We start from the raw sequence: 23,522 nt of genomic DNA, 5'->3' as shown, positions 1-23,522 counted from the left end.
TTTTTGTATAATTAGGAAAGGAATCACATTACCAAAATAACTAGTTCTTACTGATTAATGGGTTAAGAAATTTTCTATAAAATTTATTAAGTTTGCTAATTAATAAAGTTACACAGTTCAGTGGATGGTCTACTTAGAGCCATTTCGCACTTAAATTACCGCTATAAATTCTATTTACTGCTAGTAATCAATTAGAGTCGAATTTCTTATAATTATATAGGTTATGCAGCAACAAGATTAATCTAAAGAATAAAATATAGAGGCTACTAGTTGTGAAACAATGACAATTTATTAAAAACTATTTAATTTTTTTTTGAAAAACTAACAGCGGCGAGAATGAAATACATACACGCATTCACAACATGAATTCAGTTCGAGTTGTAACGGATAGATTAAAATTAAAAATTACTATTTGCAAAATATGAAATAACTTGATCTCAAAACTATTTATGGAGCAATAGTTACTGTTTCTTTTTGGCCAATTAAAGGGCAAATCTTTTAAAATATTTCTCTTTTCTTTTCAAATCCATGTGCTCTTTCCATGTTTTAGTATAATATATAAAATAAGTGATTAAAACATGAACAGACTGATGTAAATGGATAAATAATAGATTATTAATATAGTATTATATATTTTTTGCAACATACACTATTTTCTGTTTGGAGGTCTATCAAAGTAACCCAAATATAAACATATATTTACTTATTTATCTATTCTAATAGAGATGGTGATCATTTAGAGAAATCACGCCAGCTTATTGCCTTAAATGAAACAAAGATGAATTAATTTATTTAGTTATTACGAAATTTTTGAAAATTCTGACGTTGGTTTAATTTCATGCTTCCAAATGAAACTATTATAATAGTAGTAGCAAGATTATATAGGCAAGATAATATAGGCTCTGCTCTCCTAGGAGTTTAGGAGAGGAAAATGTCAAAGAATTGAAAATGATAAAAATCTTCTCTTTCACGAGGACGGCTAAGAACCAAACCGTGGTTTACAAAAACATTTTTGCCGAAAAAGAGGAGTTACGCCTACTCCATATCTAATTCATTCAGATAATTCACAGTTTAATTTTCTGAGTTAACTTAGAGTTATTAGAGTATTTAAAAAGTGTACAAGACTTGAAACGTCACAAGCGAATTTATAAAGCTATTCAATTGCGTGCCTTGGGGACACGAAATGGTGCTACTATCAGGACCTTCTGATTATAATAAATTAAAATAATACTCATTCGTATAGAAAATACTGCGTTTTTGTTTTGTTATTATTGATTGTTTATGTTTATTCTTATTATAAATAGAGCCATTCAATTAAAGTAAGAGATTGATAGGCGTAGGATGAGTCAGTTTCACATGGATCTACGTGGGCAGAGTAGATTACTCTGATTGCTACAAACTAGAGGGGCAATCGTGACAAAGTGTTCACTACACCTGGTTACTCTAAAACAGATTACAGAAATAGGCTCTTTTCTATACAAGTACTTTATTTTGAGGCCTCTTGAACAAGAAGAGCCAGATGGCGTGTTTTTGGGATCAGAATATTTCACAAACTAAATATCGCAAAGATCAAACTTGACTTTTACCTTTTTTGGGAAGGATATAAAAGTTTTGGCCGAAATTTTTGAATGAGTAGCAGTAGTACATAAAAGAATACATCGTATTTATATAAATAAAATAATGTGACAACTTTTTTGAGTTATTATAGAGTAATTAGAGTATTTAAAAACTGTGGAGCATATCGATTCTAGAATACAATTTAATTTCCCGACAATTACTTTTTATTGTAGCATTAGTCCACAAAAAACAGTGATTCTTAACCCTTATCCTCAAAATCTCACCTTCAACTGGTATTAAACGCGCGGATCAGCTTTGACCCGAAACTTTAAATGCACATTACTTTTAAAAGGTCATTGATATAATTAAAGTTACTTTATTTCTAAAGGGAAAGCCGCGGCATCTAAAGTTAAAAATATTTTAATTAATTCTGGAGCAAATTCGAACCAAGTTAGAATCAAACTTACAGATAGCTTAGTTAAAACCACCTTATTATATGCCGGTGGGATATGGGCCTATAATTATACTAACCAGCTAGAAACTGTTCAACTTCAATTGTTCAAACAAATTTATTTTCTTAATAGAAACACTCCTAACACGTATGTACGTTCAGAATTCAATCTTCACCCAGTTAAAGTAATTGTATTTCAGTCTATGCTTGCATTACTTATTAAAATTTTAGATATGCCTCACTCTCGTTTGCTCAGAATCTCTTATAACGCTCTCTTTAACTTGGATAATTCGTTTTCTAGTAAGGATAACAACTGGGTCTCCAATTTGAAAAATATATTTATCTCTGTGGGTTCGTTGGATCTCTTTCACTGTCAAAGTGCTGCTGTACTGAGAAAGGAATTTTACAACCTTATTAACAAATATAAAAATAAATGTGTCAGTGAGGACATTGATTTCATTCTCAACTCCAAATACAACTGTTTATATAGATCCTTAGCTACACTCGGATTACCAGAGCCATATCTGGATTGGAAAGTAAATATTAAAAAAGTGAGAGTGGTAGCGCAATTAAGGCTGTGCAATTTGTCCAAGGCAAGATTCTATATTAATGAAACCTGTTATGAATTTGATGAAAAGAATCTTTGCCTTATTTGTAACTCTTTTTCTCCAGATTCAATTGTTCATTTCCTCTTTGAATGTACCTCACTGTTACCCGACAGAAGTCACTTTCTCTACACGTACCATTCTTCAAATGAATCTAAAAATGATAACCTTCTCAAGTTGTTAGACATAAATAGTGTGCAGCAAATTAATGATATTTACAGTTTTATGCACCAAGCTCTGAAGCTCAGAAGTTCTTTGCTCTTAGAGTGATAACTGTTGAGTAATTTATGTTTAATTAATTAAGCTATTTTCACTCATGTACATGTGTCTATGAGTTATGTTTTAGTTATCCACTTGTTTACCTCATAAAGAATAGTTTCCTTTATTTTATTACTATATTAATGAAATGCTATTTTATTTATTTATTTTGCTTTATTTTATTTTTCTATTTTGTATTTTTCATTTATACACTTCTATTTTTATTTTTACTGTTTGTACATTTTTGTTACAACTCCCAGCTAAAGGTATTTACCTATAAGCTTGTAAATAATAAATAAAAAAAATAAATAAATACTTAAAGTCGATTTAGTTTTTCTTAGAAAATTTAGTTAGCAAACGAAAATGATGAATACTTTGTTAAATTTGTTTCATAAGATTAAGAAAAACAAAAAAAAGTTAAAAAATGCAAAAATTGTGTTTTTTTTTTTTAAAGTTACAAAAAAAAGAACAAAATTTAATATTTACTGAAATAGTTATTTTCTTAAAGTTAGATGTTCATTCCAAAAATAGAAAAGTCCTAAAGAAAAAAAAAATTGTTTTTCCATAATTCTGCAAGTGCTGAATTATCATGATGCGAGTATAACATTTGTTTCGTTTTGGTACAAAAAACCACCGTTTTGTTGCCAGTAAAAACAAACAATGAAATTCCAACGGTAGTTTCTTCATTTGGAATTGTATAAGAGGGGTTTTCTTTTCTATTTTTTTTCTAATGTCCCCCAGTAAGAAAATTTAGCTTTCCTATTTCATAAACCAGCTTAACCGAACAGAACCAGTTATCAGCAAATATTCAATATTATGTAATATTTAAAAATAAAAATAAAAAATATTAAGAAAAAAGTCCAGTTTGACCCAAAACCTGTTTTATTTACTTGCACTGCTCGAAGAACGACTGATTTGTATGGTCGATTGTTGGTGGGGATGAACTCCTACAAAATGCCTCACAAAGAGAAAAGTCAAATTTGACTCGACGATAACAGTTCTAGATTCTGGAAAATTAAAGTCGTCCTTTATCAGGTGTTAAGGAGACTTGCAGTTGAATTTTGGGTATAATGAAATCTAATCTACTGAATTTGCGAAGATATTATAATCTTGCAGTGATTCAATTTTGAGTTTCAAATACGAAAAATTACCGAAAGTATAAATTCGAAATTTAGCTTCTTAGACGCCAATATAATTGATACCACAATACAGTTTAGGTCAAAAATTTGTCTACCGAAATTACTCCTTTGCAAATTAAATTTTTCATTTTTTTTTTACAATTTTGTTTAAACTGAGTGTACCAGTTGCATATGTCCCACCTTTGGGGAAACAATTACGTAAGTGCTAATTCCTAAATTGTTGAAAACAGCCGTTTAAAGTTTTGAAATTTCTTATTGGCAAAATATTGGTTACAAATTGCACTATAAACTAGAATATTATCGTCCATATTTTGAGTTATTAAGTGTTATGTACCATCTAACGATGTTTTTATTTTTATTTTTTAATTCCTCCTTTGAAAGTGTTGGAATGGGAAATAAATTGCAATTGTGCAACAATTTTAGTCAGAGTGTAGTTAACAGTAATTCGCATACATAGAAAAACATCATAAAATACATCTATCTCATTGTTGCTTCAGAGAGGTAAAATATTATTCAAGCAACGACTTAAATGTATTTTCTGCCGTTGTTTCCCCATTTATAAATCAGATTATGCATCTACTAATTTAGCAATACAGACAAAATGGTAATTGTTTCATTGTTGTTTCTAACACAATAAATGAAATTTCATATTTACCTTTAAGTCAGTGTAGTTCTGCACACAAATACTCTTCACAAAATATAGCACGCAACTGATAGCTTAGACGTTGAAGTAGTTACCGGGAAAGTGGATCATTTATCATGTTTATTGTAATCTCTAGCCGTCTGGGTGCAATTAATTACAGCTGTGCGATTGAATTTTCTAAATTTGAAGCAAAATCGTATTCCACTTTGTCGAATAGAGTCTTCCGTATTTTTAGATTTCCTTGCAAACGGCTTCTATAATTTTATTTTATTCTTTTGTCTCACGAAATTGCTTCGCAAAGAAAGCCGCTTGCGTTTTGGCCATAAACCTTAGTGGAGGATCCCAAAATAGTTAATCCGTCCACTTTCTTTTACTTTGTTCCATTATTAAGTTCTGAGTAGTTTATCAATAATTCTTCTAGTTTGTTCACTTAGTTTAAAAATCGTTCTTTATACCCTAATAAATTTGGGTGAGATGGAACTGAATGAATGGTCTGGCTACACTGGCTGTCTAGAAACTACGTAGATAAATTTATTTTACAGCCACAGAGCCTAATAATTTATGCTCAAATAAATAAGAACTTATTAATAACATTTTGTTTGATCATACCTGTATATTGTAATTACAAAAATAAATGAATAAATATATTTGTTGGCAGGCTATAGGGAACAACTATGGGCTGGCTCGCATGTATTCCCATTTCAGTTTACTCTACCAGCACAATTACCATCATCGTTCAACGGCCGATTCGGATACGTCAGATATTATTGTGAGACCACCTTGCTTAGATGGAAATTGAAGGATACAAGGCGAGTCTATTTCAGTGTCACCAACGTGGCCGATATTAATAATGAAGCCAAGGCAGAGGTATGTAAATGTTAGCTGTTTCCTGAAACATTTTTTGTTTAAAATGAATTAGTTCGTTGATAAAATAAGATGGCTATTCTACAATTAAATAGTTTGATCTAATTTACTTCAAATTTGAATTTATTTCAAGAAATTACCCAAATTTGTTTCCATTCACCAAAATCACTTGCTTCAATCTGTTTCATTCTGGGCAATAATTATCACCCACCAATAATCTTTCTATGAACACTTGAAAAGGTTTCATAATTGTACTAAACGGTAGCTAATAAAAGATTTATTTTTATTTTAATGACTATACTTTGTGAGTGGCAAGTTAAGACAGTGGTGAGTTTAAAACACGACTTTCTCAAAGTTTGTTTTGGGGGCGGAAGGGGTACATCGCTACAATTTATTAAATTAGATAAATATTCAGATGTGCAGTAACATGTCTTTTGGAATGGAGTCATTGGGATTGACCAAGGTCTTTTGTTTTCAGTAAGTCCTTTCTTTATCTTCAGTATTTGTGAAGGAAATTCGAACTGTCATATTCCAATTTGTTCAAGGGTACTTAACTTAGGATCTTAGGGTCCTTGGGAGTTCTTAAACAAATTTAAGGAGACCTAAAATTGGTAGCTTTAGAAAAAGGTGGGATTTACCAAACTTGTGGACAATAACATATAGAGTAATGAGTAGATGATGTCCAGCAAAGAGTGGAATGAATGATGGTAATTTGGCGAAAAATGGTAGCGATTAGAGCAGAACTGTTAGGTGTTGCTTCGAGTGGTAGATCCAGGGATTTTCCTATAGGCTAACTAGGCTTCAGCCTAGGGCCTCAAGATTAAGAGGGGCCTACATTCAAATTGTTAGCAAAATTAAAATTACTCTATTCTAAAAAGAGTATCAATAACACACGTTTCATTTAACATATTGATATATTTCCCAGTAGTGATGTATTTTATTATTTCTCATGTGATTTATAAACTTAAAAATGGGAGTTGAAAGGGTCTCATAAGTGGAATAGCCTAGGGCCTCTTTTCATCTAAATCCGGCCTTGGGAGATCTCTTTCTTTTTCATAATTATTTGTTTCTAGATTTTTAGTTAGCTATCCTATTAAGCTCGTCTGCGGGGCACTGCGTAGGGTTGTGAGCTGTGGCTCTAATTCTAAGTGTGGAAGCTGGACAATTGGTGGGGCAGAAACTTATGTTTTGCTAAAGTTCTGCCGTTGCAGATTGAATACAATGATCTTGCCAGAATGTATTATGAACAATCCGTCAGTCTAGCACAAAAAACATCTTTTCTGCTCTTGTGTCATTCCTTAACCAACTTCTATCCAATGCCCCAAAGCGCCCTTCTTTGAAGCCAAAAATCTCAAAATATAGGTACCTCTTTATACTGAAACACTAATCCCCTTCAATACCTACCCACTTGTAAAGTTCATTCTCTCTCTTCATCAACATCTCAAGTCCAACATTCATCTACGATCTTCCTCGAGAAATTGGAACACTTTGTGGAAGAAAGGCAATTACTGATCATCAGGAACTTTCCTAAAAGAGAAGTAATTATTAATTCAAAATGTCATCTCCATCAAAATAATCTTAATCACACAATCAGATTGGTTGGATCAAATGTTCTTTATTTTAGCCAGGAAGAAAGACAGCTGTGCAGAAACTAACCAACATTTTTATTTTACCGTAACCCTTAACTTTCTTCAAGTACAGACAGAGATCAGAGTTTCTATTATTAACTAGATCACCAACATCTGCTAAGTGTTTAAAGGTGGACGAATAATGAAATTAAATATTAAAATCTACTCTACACAGAGAGCTTCATTTTGAAGTTACTTTCAATTAGAATATTCTAATAACAATAAATCATGTATAACCTTTGCTCCGTTGACAAAGATTTTACACACAAAATACCCAGAGTTAATTCTCTGACAGTTATTGTGGAATAAACTGATATCAGAATTCAGAGTGGTCCTTACACAATATTGTGTCAAAGTGGATAATAATTTATACACGTTACATAATGTGCACAGCGTTTCAGAAATACCTGCGACCTTTTGGCCCTTTATATGCAAATACAAATACATATTTATTACTTATATGTATTGAGCCTACAAAGGTCTGAGTGAATAGATTACTTGAAAGTTTAAGTAAAACATAAGTATGAACTTCAGTTTTATTATTGCTTTTGCGCTGAAAATAAAAGAAAAGTTAATTCTTGGCTCCTAAAATCAGCCAGTCAAGTTTTCCTAAAAACAAATTGTTCCAAATAAAACCGAATTTCCACTGTAAAAAGAACATATTTGTGTTTTTGTTTGTTGGGTTTATTTAACTGCGACGATCTTTGGTCAATTTTGCCCTTAAGTTCAGCACAACATATTAATGAGAAGGCACCACAATAAACGAGAATTTGGATGCATGGACTACAATACTATGATGAATTGTGGTTCAAGTTCGATTCCCTACTATGTTCTTGGAATTTCTGTTACCTTGAGATGTTATAGTTAAGTATATGAGTTCCACCCACCGTTTACGACACGATATCATTTATTAGTTAGACGTACAGTTGGTCTGAAAAAATCAAAACTTAATAAAAATATCTTATGTTTCATAAATCTTGATATTATATAAAAAAACTTATTAAAACAATAAATGAAAAATATAAAAATACGATTTCGATAAAGCCAGACCATCCATCTGTTTACCGAATCCACTGAATAAATTCTCGAAATCAGTAACCGAATTACGAAGTAACGAAATTGCTGACAGCCTGCTGAAGAAGAAGATGTCAATCGGAGGAAAACATGAACGTAAAACTTCCTTTAGAGATTTGAAATTGAAACATTTTTGTTTGTGTATAAACTTAAAGATGTGGCAATTAGAAAATTACAATTAGCTAATGTCAGGTGGAGCGACTGTGGCGCGGGCTAGAGGAGCGAGATGGAAGAGGGGAGGTTATGTTTGAATACTTATGTGTAACGTAGCGTAATATTATTAATAAATTGTGCTCTTTGTTTATTATCAAGTTTAGATTATTATATAACCCGTAGTACAAATTACAGCTAATATCTTCTAAAAGGTTTATACACTTCAGATTGGATCTTAGTTTCAAGATTTTGGGGGGCTTGAGGTGAACAAACCTAAACTGAACTTTACGCCGACTACGAGGGGAGACGTCCTTCCGTTATGCGCTTTGCCAGGAACCCTATTTAATAAGAGCATATCATATTCTGTTAAAATATAGAGAACATTTACCTTATTAAATCTTGGTATATTAAACATGAGATTAATAAGGTTTAAGTTTCATTTAGGTTGGACAAGTGATTAAAGCGAACTTAACATCTATATTGCTCTGTTTCTGCAAAATGCCAATGCAAAAAGAAAAAAAAAATGTACAAACAATTAAAAAGTTTATTTCTGTTTTGGCTTTAGAGTGGTTGTGAAGAACAGAAGACTACAAATTCCTGTTTGTTCTGCTGCCCTCGAGGTACAATAGTAGCTTCAGCTGAATTAAGAAGACGAGGATTCGCTCCTGGTGAAGTGGCACCACTACTGGTCGAGATACACAATATGAGCAACAGTACTATCTCCTCATTAAAAGCAGTCATTATACAGGTTAGTTTATCACTTTCATTAACTTTGTCATAAATCTGACAACTCTCTACGTTAAGTGGTCTTTCAGAGGAAGAGTAAATGGGCTTTTAACATTTTCTCTTATAAATAACTGTTTGCACTAAAACGTTTTCGCACAATGATAAAACTCTGTTATCATCAACTGACATTATTTAAAAAACGCTAATTGACCGCATATAATAGGGTCACATAATGATATAATAAAAAAAGGCACTCAAAAGTTAGTTCATTACAGTCAATAATTAAGTAGCAATAAAAAGCAGTGACAAACTTCATTTATTACATCATCTGTCTCCTCTTTTATGCTAGAATCTCGGAAATCTAAAAATATTCTAAGCAAATTACTAAATTGATTATGTTTAACAAAGGTATTTTAAATCTATTCCGATAACCGTTTCTTTTATTTCAAAAAGTATCCAGCAAGATCTGTGAGCGATTTCGCTGTGATAAGATGATAAGATTCCTCCAGACTGCTGTTAGCTAATGTTTACTCCTGGCTTGACTAGCTGAGTCCAGTGGTCTGCAAAAGGTTAACGTTATTGCATCTGGAGTTACTGATAATTACTTAGGCGGGGGATTCCAAAGAAATAGATGTGAAGATGAGGTTAACTAGACAGAGGTTTATAAAATCTTTTGAAGTGTTCTGGATGAGCGATTCGCAACTCTTCGGTCAAAAGGGGTTTGACATATGTTCGGATAGCCAGAGAGTGTTTAAGGGCTCTGAAATATCAAGTCTTTAAACCAAGTAGCTATGAAGCCAATCAATTGCGATCTGAAAGATCACATTGTGGCTCCCTTAAGTGATATTATTTGAACATAGGTGATCAGCGACAATGAGTACATAAAGTATGTATGATGAATTAAAGTTATTTAGTTGTGCACATCACTTGCCTCTAATGACTCTAATTGAACGGGTATTAGGAATGTCAGAAAGTGTCATTTAAGTTATTAACCTGGAATGCCCACAGAAATGCCAACAACTCTGAAAAGGAGTCTTCCCCATTCCCCTACGGAAAACCTATCTTCTATTATAGATATACTTCTAGTCTAGATGCCAGGTCTTAACGAAATTTCTGGTAATTAGATGCCTTACATCACCTCATAGATCCTGAATAGTTTGACATATGGGTACGAGCATATAGGCATTCCAGGCGTTTGCCTGCTTCAGAGCATTCATTTTTGTGGATGAGCTCGATTGGGTTGTTGGCAGTCTTAGATGTTAATTGTCTCACTCAGAGATGATTGTTTTAATTATTAAAGTTAAATTTTTTTAATAAAGACGCCACAGTAAACGAACGGTTAGGTCCGCAAAGCTAAGATGTATTGTGGCGGTAATAGGTTCCATTCCCGGTTTTGGCCTAGGATTTTAATTTAATGGTTAACATAATTACTTTCTAGTAAAGTGTGATTGTAAGTTCACCACAGTTAGTTTGGTAGCTGGACGTAAAGCCCACTTGATCAATTACTTGATTTATTTTGAATAAAAAATAAACATTATATATTTTTATAGACGTTTAAGTAATTTAAAAAACTTATATTATTTTGAATTCTTATTGTTTTGTTTTTGTTTACATTATTTTTATATTTTTGTCTAGACAGTTGATAATTTTCTTTTGAACTACTCATCTAGTTTTAGGTCAGAACAAAGTATATTAAACAATATCTTTTTTTGGTAAAAAAATGAAAGCAAACTTAGTGAAAATCTTATTATTTTCATTGGGCTTTCTCCCTACTCATCTAATAACTTTTTTTTTTACGAAATAAGTAAAACATTGCATTGTAAGGTACAACTTGGTGACATTCCTTTCTTCCTCAGGAGTCTTCTATGAAGTTAAGATATTTTGGATATGGAATGCAAGGATATAAGTGGCTACTTTTGGTGGCAAACTTATGAAGACGAAAATATATTATATCACAACTAGGTTAATATCAAAATATTTAACAATATTCTCTGTGGAAAGCGGAGAAAATCTTTTGTTGACATTTAATGAATTTATAAAACTTATGAACCTGGAGACATTTTCATTATATCGTATAATGAAAGGAAAATTCATAAAATATATATTGTGATGTCACTTCACTCACTGCTTAAAATGTGTAAAAAAATGGAAGAAAAGATATGAATGATAAAAAAATAACATTGAAAACTTAACTTCATTTTGTAACTACCGAAGAAGTCGAAATAAGATTGAATTTTTTTTTTTTTGTTAGATTAGTGGTTATGTAGCATTTATTTGTAAGTGGGAGATCCTCATTTCGAATATCGCGAGTATCTTCCAGGACACTTAATTGGTTGTTGGACGCTAAATACTGGCTGAAAAAAACAGGCGATTACTTTAATGTCGGGCAGTGCATCTGCAGAAAAGAAAAGAAAAAAAGTTTTAGAAGTTTTAAAAACTGAAAAAAAGTGACGCTAGATAAAAATACTTATCACAAGAATGCTCGATAAAGTAAGGGACATGTTTTATTCATTTATTAAATAAAACTCCACTGACCAAAGAAGCATCAGGGCCACATGTTACTCCTACCGTGTGTATAGAGCACATAACCTGTTGATTTATCCCTTTATTTTTTCTTTCAAAAACCTGAAGTTTTACTAAAGGTTTTTCCACTTTTTTTTTATATAGTTTTTTTCCAAAAATAGCTTTAACGATTTTACTTAAACTAGTGAACGAATCGTATACTTAAGGTGCGTTCCACTAAGCGATCACAACGACCAAAACATACCTTCAGGCGTTCCACTTGGCGACCGCGGTCGTTGTGGTCGTGGCGAAAACGTCACTAATGACGTCACTATTTTCGCTCACGCGAAGCCCACAACGCCCCATCTATAGAACTGGGTCGAAGTGGGCGTTCAGAATTGGCGCAATTTTTAAAACAAAATATGGCAACCGAAAAAATTATCTCATGTAAATGAAAGTATTATTTCATGTAAATAATAGATTGTGTTTCTCGAAAGTCTAAAATAAATAAATAATTACTTATCCCTTTACATACTAAATCACTGAATAACACAAAATCATTTACCTGAAATAACTTTTAAATTCTTCATCTGAATAAAGATCAATTACATTGTTAGCTAATAATAGGTGGCCTAAGTTTTCGCTTTTCATCATTGCGATTTTGTAAAATTGCATTCCACTCTTCATCGGAACTAGATAAAGAACTTTCTAAAGTATTATTAATAAATATCCAACTGTTGCCACAAAAGACATTTTAATTTTATTTAAACGTAAATTTTATAAATACTCCACTAAAATGTAATATAAAAAATTGAATTATATATATATTTTTAATATGTCGACTTTACCAATAATAATAAAGTTTATTATAACTGCTTATAAACGGGGTTAAAATTTAAAAACAACCTCTTCAAGCTTCAGACTTATTTTCGAGGCCGCCATTTGTAATGTTTACATGACGGTTAAGAAGCCCCATAGACCATTCCACTTGATTAAGAACTCGATCTTGGGAAGAGTGTGTTTATGCTTTCCTTTGAAACTCCATTTCAATCAAAGAGATCTGATCCTCAAGTATTATAAAAGAGAGTTTAATGAGCTGCCGCCAGAATTAAAAGAAAATTCCACACTCAAAAGCACCGCTTTACTTAATAAATTATGTACATTTTTAAATCTCTCTCTCTGGAAATTGGCATCACATTGAACATGTATTGAACTAAACTTTTTTAAAGAACCTTTTTACCAAAAAGATTTGATTGTGAAGAACGGATTGTGAAAGATTGGCGTGGGTAGTGTTTCCGAGGGAGTCCATTTTCTATACAATGTACAGTTCTGTTAATGTTTTTTATTAATGGAAGTTAAATTTGTCGCCAGAATTCAGTGGTTTGAAGAAAACCCCACAATAGCTCTTAACTGATTGGATTTTTCACCAGTCGGCAACTTTTGTTCCATACTTTTAATGTAGTTCAAAATGGAAAATGTTTAAATTTTATTAGAATAATTTTCTAAGAAACTTAGTGTTAGACAAGAAGGTTTTATCAAGAAGATAGAAAAGAAATGTACAAAGTTAGAGTGTCGGTAATAAAAAAAAGATATCGTCTGCTTTATTTTTTCGCATAATCCATTCTTTATAAACACATTGGTATCTGCTTTAAACAATGGCTTCTTAGCGCTAAAGAAATTCGTCCTTTATGAAACAAAAAAGAAGGTGGCAACTATTGAGGTAACTGCAGAGAAAGGTTAAACTGATTACGGGCACACTTATTAACACTGCATTGCCAATCCGAAGTCAATTTGACTCCAAAAAAATAGGAACGGTCTCTGTTTCCCCACATCTCATAGCTAACCCGAAATGCTCTTGATATGCTATCCCCACTTTCTCACCATTCGATAGTTACGAGCTGAAGACCATGGAATTCTTAGTTTCTTTTTGCAGATTAGTTTACTTGAATTATAAGAGTCATTTTTGACTCCAGATTGGCATTACACGTAAATATATCGGAGTCATTTCAACTCCTGATTGGCAATATAAGTAGATTTTCTGTTATTAACTTGACTCCAGATTATTGCCTAAATGGTTATTTGATGAATTTACATAATTTTCATAGAAAGTATCAAGGCACAAAAAAAAACTCTTTCTAGAATTGATTTTCTGTCCGAATTGCAGCAAAAACTTATAGCGAATTGGGTAATTTCCGATCCGTGTCAACAGCGCACAGTAATTGAAAAACTAGTAAATGTACGCTTCATATTCAACTGTTGCCAAGTGGACCAGCGAGTTTAAATTTGGTCGGGAGAGCTTAGATGATGATCCGCGTAGTGGATGGCCAAAAAGTGCTACGACCCCAGAATTTATCGCAAAAGTGCATAAAAAGGTCATGGAGGATCGTCGACTGAAAGTGCGAGAGATTGCTGAAGCTGTAGGGATGTCATCTGAACGGGTATATCACATTTTAACCGAAGAATTGGGAATGAAAAAATTATCCGCAAGATGGGTGCCGCGGCTCTTGACATTGGACCATAAACGCACCAGATTGGAAATGTCCGAACAAAGTCTGGCCCGTTTTCAGCGCAACCAACAAGATTTTTTGCGCCGGTTTGTGACTACAGATGAAACTTGGGTCCATTACCATACCCCAGAGACAAAACAACAGTCAAAGCAGTGGAAAAATCTTGAGTCTCCACCACCAAAGAAAGCAAAGGCAGTACGTTCGGCCGGAAAGGTCATGGCCTCAGTTTTCTGGGATGCAAAAGGCATTCTGCTGATAGATTATCTTCCTACTGGCCAAAAAATTACGGGGCAATACTATGCAAACCTCCTAGACCAACTACAGGAAAAGATACGCGAAAAAACGCCTGGTTTGGCAAGGAAAAAAGTCATCTTTCATGAGGACAACGCCCGCCCGCACACACGTGTTATTGCCATAGCAAAACTTCATGAACTGAGCTACGAATTGTTGCCACATCCACCTATTCACCTGATTTGGCACCATCAGACTTTCATCTCTTCCCCAAGCTGAAAATTTTCCTCTGTGGACGGAGATTTCCTACAACGGAAGAACTGACAGCCGAATTGGAGAGGTATTTTGCAGGCCTGGAGGAATCTCATTTTCGAGAAGGGGTCAAGGCATTGGAACATCGCTGGACCAAATGCTTTAGTCTACAGGGAGACTATGTTGAAAAATAAAAGCAGTTCCACCGAGGTAAGACAATTCTTTCTAGTACATTCCGAGAACTTTTCAAACCACCCTCGTAATTAAAAAAATGAAAAAGTCCCTGATCACAAGGCAGCCAATCAGGGTTCTAGAAAATACTGAAATTACTGCGATCCTAAGTTGAAGTTAATTCCTTCTGTGTGAAATGTTAAAGCCGATTTGTGGATAGTGCCAAAATTTGTTTTTTCGTTCTTAGTTCCTATTCCTTCTCATCCTTCAATGCAAATTTTATTATTAAAATTGAAATCAATATAAAAAAAAAGATAAAAATAAATTATGGAGTCAGTATGATTCCACATTGGCAATAATTGACTAAGTTCGAGCATTGGCAATGCAGTGTTAAGGATACCAGAGAGATTATATGAACAGCGCTGGGCAAAATTTTTCTCACAAGGAGACTTAAAACATTAAAAATCAATTTTACGAAAATTAGTTTCAAACGCAATCCTTCTTATTACTGCTGAAAGTTGAATTATCTGCTAATAATGTACATTATATCTGATTTTAGCCTGGTTTGAAGCTCTGAAATTTGAGATTGGTATTAAGAGAACAACTCATACGAGCGTTCACATTCCACTTTTATTTTATTTTGCACAAAGGAGACTGTTTATTTTATAAATGTAGTTAAATATAATTTTGTTTTATAAGATTGTACTATTTTTCAATAAATGCTTCTTTTACATCAGTATTTTTCGTCATAAAAGAAAATACTGTGAACGATTAGGTCATACCATGTTCAGCACATGATTGTATGATGAAAGTTTATATAACATTAATATAATGTAAACATATCTTCCTACAGGGATTAATTAACAACATTGTCCGTTGATGGACAATGGATGTCTGTGACATGAGAATACTGTCCGAAGTTAGGCAGTGAACTGAAAAAAGCTACAGGACGACAATGATCTGAGATATTGGACACCTTAAATACAAAATAAAAATAATAATGAACTCTTAATGAAAGGGATTACCAAAGGGATTAGCGTATACTGCGGAATTTCTATGAGACTGAATCCCTGGTTCGATTCCAGCTGCTGGCCCTTAGATTTTCTTTTCCTAGGAGCTTCTTACAGCTCACTGTTGCCTGTAACAGAGAACTAATGCTCTTAAAACTTGACTCGCCTTAAATTACAAAAAAAATAATAATATAGTATAGTATAGTAACACCTATTCTTCCAGACGGACTTTACGTTCAACTACCAAATTTTTAATAATAGTCTTACCAAAGTTTACAAGAAGAACCAAAGTTGATTAATAAAACAAACAAGAAATTTATAAACACTGTGGTAATTAAGGTGTTCCGTTTCTATAATCAAGTGACCTACTTTTCTCTAATTAACTGCTTATTTTAATTATATTTTTAAATACGGAGTGTGTCTGAAAGCAAAGTATATTGTTAGGATGAATGTACGAGAAGAAAAGATAATAGATAATAAGTAGAGGGGAAATCGCGGTTCTGGCGCACCTAAAATGTGCACCTTTTTGTGCAAGATGGCCGCCATCCCCACTCCGCCCAACCCTACCCCAACCCATCCTTATTGATTAATCATCGAATTGGACGAGGGTTTAAGCCACGCCCCCCCATCTTATTGACTAATCATCCAATTGGACGAGGGTTTAAGCCACGCTCCCTACCCCCTCATTATTGACTAATCATCGACGCACCTAAAATGTGCAAGATGGCTGTTCTCCCAGACAATCATCGATTTCGACGACATCACCTTTACCCCACCCCTTCCTAATCGACCAATCAGCGAATTCGACGACACCACCACCCCTACCCCATCCTTCTTAATCGACCAATCAGGAACTTGAATGAGGGCTTTAAGCCACGCCCCTTCCCTCCTTTCTTAATCCATTAATCGGCGAATTCAACGACACCACCTTCAACTCCCACCCAGCCCTACTCCTATTACATGACACCTACCTTTACCCCACCTCTCAGTCATCATATTCATTGGCCTATCAATCCAATGAATGGCTTAACCGCTGTAGTACACAAGATGGCGGACCTCGTATTAGCTGATGACGCCAATATGGCGGGCTTCATACCACCTGTAGTACTCAAGATGGCGGACCACATACCAGCTAATAAAACATACCTCCACCCCCTCGCCCATTGATAGACGGGAGGGTGCTTTTTTTTTTATTTCTTACCTGAGATTCGATTCTACAACCTTCGTGTTGGAAGACACGTCATCTTCACCAGTCGGCTACAGTAGCATACTCGAGTTATGAACGATCTCTTCTTTAACCTCTACCCCCTCTCCCACCGATGGGAAGGTTTTCTCACGTGGGGGTCGATCCTACAACCTTCGTGTTGGATATTACGTCATCTTCACCAGTAGGCCACATAGTCTCGCTTACTCTAGTTTTGAATGTTCTCTTATGTTTTACCTTGGAATTATTTTTTTAAAAATCTAACCCCCTTAACAAGAATGTTTTTTTTTAAAATTTAAATTGCCCCCACTATCACAAAAATATTCAACTTAAATAAAAATGGATAACCTCACTTTAGGTAATAGAAAAATTTATTTACTTACCCCCTTCACCTGGACTGCTTCCTCTGCTGATGCCGCGACCTACACTCACTGAAAATTAAACGCTAACTAACACTTGAGATATCCTACCAGCTAGCTTCTAGCATTATCCCCCCACCACAATTACGTCACACTCTAACTAGCCAATAGAATTGCGTCTTTTTTTCCAAATGATTACCTCTCTGGGCATGCCTCTGTAGCAAGCCCCCCTCCCTTCCACTGCTTTATTATTTCTGTTAATTCATACATGTGCCAACAGCTGTTTTTTAAATAGGAAAATGATTTACACTGCTAACTTAATCAACTGCGCATGTGTAAACTTCAATTGTGTGAGACCTTAATACAGAAAGCAATTGCACCCAAATATATATGCGCTGCATTTATTAATATTTTTGAAAAATTAAATAACAGAACTTATTATGACGCAACTTGTAGCAACCTTAACTAATTAGCATATCTCTTATTATTTCTGTGTACTGTGTAATCCCATAGGAAAACTCATATTATTTCCGTTTTTATTTAATAGTTAATTTGCCTGTACATGCTCCAACAAGTCTGGAGATGTAGTTATATTCCTTTAATAAAACTTTAATTATTTTTTTTTTTTGTTATTATGAAGTTAAAAGTAAATTGAACTTTGAACTTAAAACCTTAATACAGAAGGCAGTTGCAACATCGATTGTACCTATCGATTATCACATCGACTATATGGATTGATTAATATCGATTTATTTATTAATTCAAGTAATATATATAATCACAGCTGTTTAAATAAGAAAATGAATTACACTGCTAAATTAATCAACTGCGCATGTGTAAACTTCAGTTGTGTGAGATGTTAATACAGAAGGCAGTTGCAATTTCGATTATTCCTATCGATTACCACATCGTTATATGTATTGCTTAATATCGATACAATCTATAAGTAATATAAAATTGTATACTCAAACTCATATGCGCTGCACTTATTAATATTTTGAAAAATTAAAGAAAATAAGAACTTAATTAAGAACTTGCAACCTTACCTAATCACCATATCTCTTATTATTTCACATTACCAACCAAACAAACCTGTATGAACATCTCGTTACAGCCTGCTCAATAGGATGACTCATATTAATTTTGTTTACCAACCAAACAAACCTGTATGAACATACCTGCTAAATAGGATGACTCCTATTATTTCCGTTTTTATTTAATCGTTAATTTACCTGTACATGCTCCAAGTCCGAACATAATGCCATCACACTATCACATTTATCAACTTTGTTGTATAGGTAATATATTATACGCGTAAAAAGTAACAAAATTACATGGATATAAAATAAACTATGAAAAATTTCGCCTATTAAAAGAGGGAATTTTCTCCATACTAACACAAATTCGGACCTGTACCGAATAGTACGTACAATTAGATTGTACCTAATTTGAAATTATAAGAGCGAAAACACAACGAAAAGTGGAAAATGTGGGTATTTCGAAACATAAAAGGTTAAATTGAAGTCCCAAAACCAGACTAGTGCTAGATTGTGCAAAGAAAAATGCCCCAAATCGATAGTAGAAGTGCTAAAACACTACAAAAACTAGAAAATGTGGTTATTAAAGTCCGAAAACCATGACTCAAAAAAATTTCAACTCTCAATATCTTCTCAAGTAATGGACCTGTACTCAAGAAAATTATAGCATACTACTCAGTAAAATATAGTGTGTAAGAGCACAAAATTTCATACGAATAATCTGTTGTTTTCTGTGGGAGTTATAAGGGCCCCATTTCACAGCAAAACCATGACCCCAAAAAAAATTTCAACCCTGAATAACTTCTCAACTAATGGATCTGTACTCAAGAAAACTATAGCATATTACCCAGTAAAACAGAATGTGTAAGAGCACAAAATTTCATACGAATAATCTGTTGTTTACTGTGGGAGATATAAGGGCCCCATTTCACAGCAAAACCATGACCCAAAAAAATTTCAACTCTCAATATCTTCTCAACTAATAGATATGTACTGAAGAAAACTATAGCATACTACTCAGTAAAACAGAGTGTATAAGAGCAGAAAGTTTCATACGAATAATCCGTGGTTTACTGTGGGAGTTATAAGGGCCCCCTTTCACAGCAAAACCATGACCCAAAAAAATTTCAACTCTCAATATCTTCTCAACTAATAGATATGTACTGAAGAAAACTATAGCATACTACTCAGTAAAACAAAGTCTATAAGAGCTGTGAAATAGGGCCCTTATAACTCCCACAGTAAACCACAGATTATTCGTATGAAACTTTCTGCTCATATAGACTCTGTTTTACTGAGTAGTATGCTATAGTTTTCTTCAGTACATATCTACTAGTTGAGAAGATATTGAGAGTTGAAATTTTTTTGGGTCATGGTTTTGCTGTGAAATGGGGCCCTTATAACTCCCACAGAAAACCACAGATTATTCGTATGAAATTTTGTGTTCTTACACACTCTGTTTTACTGAGTAGTATGCTATAGTTTTCTTCAGTACATATCTATTAGTTGAGAAGATATTGAGAGTTGAAATTTTTTTGGGTCATGGTTTTGCTGTGAAATGGGGCCCTTATAACTCCCACAGTAAACCACAGATTATTCGTATGAAACTTTCTGCTCTTATAGACTCTGTTTTACTGAGTAGTATGCTATAGTTTTCTTGAGTACAGATCCATTAGTTGAGAAGATATTGAGATTTGAAATTTTTTTGGGTCATGGTTTTGCTGTGAAATGGGGCCCTTATAACTCCCACAGTAAACCACAGATTATTCGTATGAAACTTTCTGCTCTTATAGACTCTGTTTTACTGAATAGTATGCTATAGTTTTTTTCAGTACATATCTATTAGTTGAGAAGATATTGAGAGTTGAAATTTTTTTGGGTCATGGTTTTGCTGTGAAATGGGGCCCTTATAACTCCCACAGTAAACCACAGATTATTCGTATGAAACTTTCTGCTCTTATAGACTCTGTTTTACTGAGTAGTATGCTATAGTTTTCTTCAGTACATATCTATTAGTTGAGAAGATATTGAGAGTTGAAATTTTTTTGGGTCATGGTTTTGCTGTGAAATTGGGCCCTTATAACTCCCACAGTAAACCACAGATTATTCGTATGAAACTTTCTGCTCTTATAGACTCTGTTTTACTGAGTAGTATGCAATAGTTTTCTTCAGTACATATCTATTAGTTGAGAAGATATTGAGAGTTGAAATTTTTTTGTGTCATGGTTTTGCTGTGAAATGGGGCCCTTATAACTCCCACAGTAAACCACAGATTATTCGTATGAAATTTTGTGTTCTTACACACTCTGTTTTACTGAGTAGTATGCTATAGTTTTCTTCAGTACATATCTATTAGTTGAGAAGATATTGAGAGTTGAAATTTTTTTGGGTCATGGTTTTGCTGTGAAATGGGGCCCTTATAACTCCCACAGTAAACCACAGATTATTCGTATGAAACTTTCTGCTCTTATAGACTCTGTTTTACTGAGTAGTATGCTATAGTTTTCTTCAGTACATATCTATTAGTTGAGAAGATATTGAGAGTTGAAATTTTTTTGGGTCATGGTTTTGCTGTGAAATGGGGCCCTTATAACTCCCACAGTAAACCACAGATTATTCGTATGAACCTTTCTGCTCTTATAGACTCTGTTTTACTGAGTAGTATGCTATAGTTTTCTTCAGTACATATCTATTAGTTGAGAAGATATTGAGCGTTGAAATTTTTTTGGGTCATGGTTTTCCTGTGAAATGGGGCCCTTATAACTCCCACAGTAAACCACAGATTATTCGTATGAAATTTTGTGTTCTTACACACTCTGTTCTACTGAGTAGTATGCTATAGTTTTCTTCAGTACATATCTATTAGTTGAGAAGATATTGAGAGTTGAAATTTTTTTGGGTCATGGTTTTGCTGTGAAATAGGGCCCTTATAACTCCCACAGTAAACCACAGATTATTCGTATGAAACTTTCTGCTCATATAGTCTCTGTTTTACTGAGTAGTATGCTATAGTTTTCTTCAGTACATATCTACTAGTTGAGAAGATATTGAGAGTTGAAATTTTTTTGGGTCATGGTTTTGCTGTGAAATGGGGCCCTTATAACTCCCACAGAAAACCACAGATTATTCGTATGAAATTTTGTGTTCTTACACACTCTGTTTTACTGAGTAGTATGCTATAGTTTTTTTCAGTACATATCTATTAGTTGAGAAGATATTGAGAGTTGAAATTTTTTTGGGTCATGGTTTTGCTGTGAAATGGGGCCCTTATAACTCCCACAGTAAACCACAGATTATTCGTATGAAACTTTCTGCTCTTATAGACTCTGTTTTACTGAGTAGTATGCTATAGTTTTCTTCAGTACATATCTATTAGTTGAGAAGATATTGAGAGTTGAAATTATTTTGGGTCATGGTTTTGCTGTGAAATGGGGCCCTTATAACTCCCACAGTAAACCACAGATTATTCGTATGAAACTTTCTGCTCTTATAGACTCTGTTTTACTGAATAGTATGCTATAGTTTTTTTCAGTACATATCTATTAGTTGAGAAGATATTGAGAGTTGAAATTTTTTTGGGTCATGGTTTTGCTGTGAAATGGGGCCCTTATAACTCCCACAGTAAACCACAGATTATTCGTATGAACCTTTCTGCTCTTATAGACTCTGTTTTACTGAGTAGTATGCTATAGTTTTCTTCAGTACATATCTATTAGTTGAGAAGATATTGAGCGTTGAAATTTTTTTGGGTCATGGTTTTCCTGTGAAATGGGGCCCTTATAACTCCCACAGTAAACCACAGATTATTCGTATGAAATTTTGTGTTCTTACACACTCTGTTCTACTGAGTAGTATGCTATAGTTTTCTTCAGTACATATCTATTAGTTGAGAAGATATTGAGAGTTGAAATTTTTTTGGGTCATGGTTTTGCTGTGAAATAGGGCCCTTATAACTCCCACAGTAAACCACAGATTATTCGTATGAAACTTTCTGCTCATATAGTCTCTGTTTTACTGAGTAGTATGCTATAGTTTTCTTCAGTACATATCTACTAGTTGAGAAGATATTGAGAGTTGAAATTTTTTTGGGTCATGGTTTTGCTGTGAAATGGGGCCCTTATAACTCCCACAGAAAACCACAGATTATTCGTATGAAATTTTGTGTTCTTACACACTCTGTTTTACTGAGTAGTATGCTATAGTTTTTTTCAGTACATATCTATTAGTTGAGAAGATATTGAGAGTTGAAATTTTTTTGGGTCATGGTTTTGCTGTGAAATGGGGCCCTTATAACTCCCACAGTAAACCACAGATTATTCGTATGAAACTTTCTGCTCTTATAGACTCTGTTTTACTGAGTAGTATGCTATAGTTTTCTTCAGTACATATCTATTAGTTGAGAAGATATTGAGAGTTGAAATTATTTTGGGTCATGGTTTTGCTGTGAAATGGGGCCCTTATAACTCCCACAGTAAACCACAGATTATTCGTATGAAACTTTCTGCTCTTATAGACTCTGTTTTACTGAATAGTATGCTATAGTTTTTTTCAGTACATATCTATTAGTTGAGAAGATATTGAGAGTTGAAATTTTTTTGGGTCATGGTTTTGCTGTGAAATGGGGCCCTTATAACTCCCACAGTAAACCACAGATTATTCGTATGAAACTTTCTGCTCTTATAGACTCTGTTTTACTGAGTAGTATGCTATAGTTTTTTTCAGTACATATCTATTAGTTGAGAAGATATTGAGAGTTGAAATTTTTTTGGGTCATGGTTTTGCTGTGAAATGGGGCCCTTATAACTCCCACAGTAAACCACAAATTATTCGTATGAACCTTTCTGCTCTTATAGACTCTGTTTTACTGAGTAGTATGCTATAGTTTTCTTCAGTACATATCTATTAGTTGAGAAGATATTGAGCGTTGAAATTTTTTTGGGTCATGGTTTTCCTGTGAAATGGGGCCCTTATAACTCCCACAGTAAACCACAGATTATTCGTATGAAATTTTGTGTTCTTACACACTCTGTTCTACTGAGTAGTATGCTATAGTTTTCTTCAGTACATATCTATTAGTTGAGAAGATATTGAGAGTTGAAATTTTTTTGGGTCATGGTTTTGCTGTGAAATAGGGCCCTTATAACTCCCACA

At 33.6% G+C, this 23,522-nt stretch overlaps 1 protein-coding gene and 1 long non-coding RNA gene across 6 annotated transcripts in view; one reads left to right on the top strand and one right to left on the bottom strand.

Annotated features, from left to right (window-relative positions):
- The window catches only part of LOC141450954 (arrestin domain-containing protein 17-like), a 131,092-nt gene that overhangs the window by 75,739 nt on the left and 31,831 nt on the right, over positions 1–23,522 (top strand). For all 4 annotated transcript variants that reach the window (XM_074121904.1, XM_074121902.1, XM_074121903.1 and 1 more), the window contains 2 exons: positions 5,312–5,520; positions 8,938–9,120. In XM_074121904.1, coding sequence (XP_073978005.1) covers positions 5,312–5,520; positions 8,938–9,120 — 392 coding nt within the window. The remainder of the gene's footprint in view (positions 1–5,311; positions 5,521–8,937; positions 9,121–23,522) is intronic.
- On the bottom strand, positions 5,404–17,589 carry LOC141450956 (uncharacterized). Of its 2 annotated transcripts, none has more exons than XR_012456466.1 (4): positions 17,359–17,589; positions 15,787–15,899; positions 6,922–7,044; positions 5,404–5,542 (listed from the first exon to the last, which is right to left on the bottom strand). It is a non-coding gene; the product is annotated as an uncharacterized lncRNA (long non-coding RNA). The 2 variants fall into 2 exon arrangements; XR_012456465.1 differs by lacking the exons at positions 15,787–15,899; positions 17,359–17,589 and adding exons at positions 7,995–8,076; positions 8,196–8,576.

This window comes from Rhodnius prolixus, unplaced genomic scaffold (assembly GCF_049639745.1).
Source record: "Rhodnius prolixus isolate KJV_2025 unplaced genomic scaffold, Rpr scaffold_8, whole genome shotgun sequence".
Lineage (NCBI taxonomy): Eukaryota > Metazoa > Arthropoda > Insecta > Hemiptera > Reduviidae > Rhodnius > Rhodnius prolixus.
The sequence above is the reverse complement of the archived record's forward strand: the minus strand, read 5'-3'. Positions and strand labels throughout refer to the sequence as shown.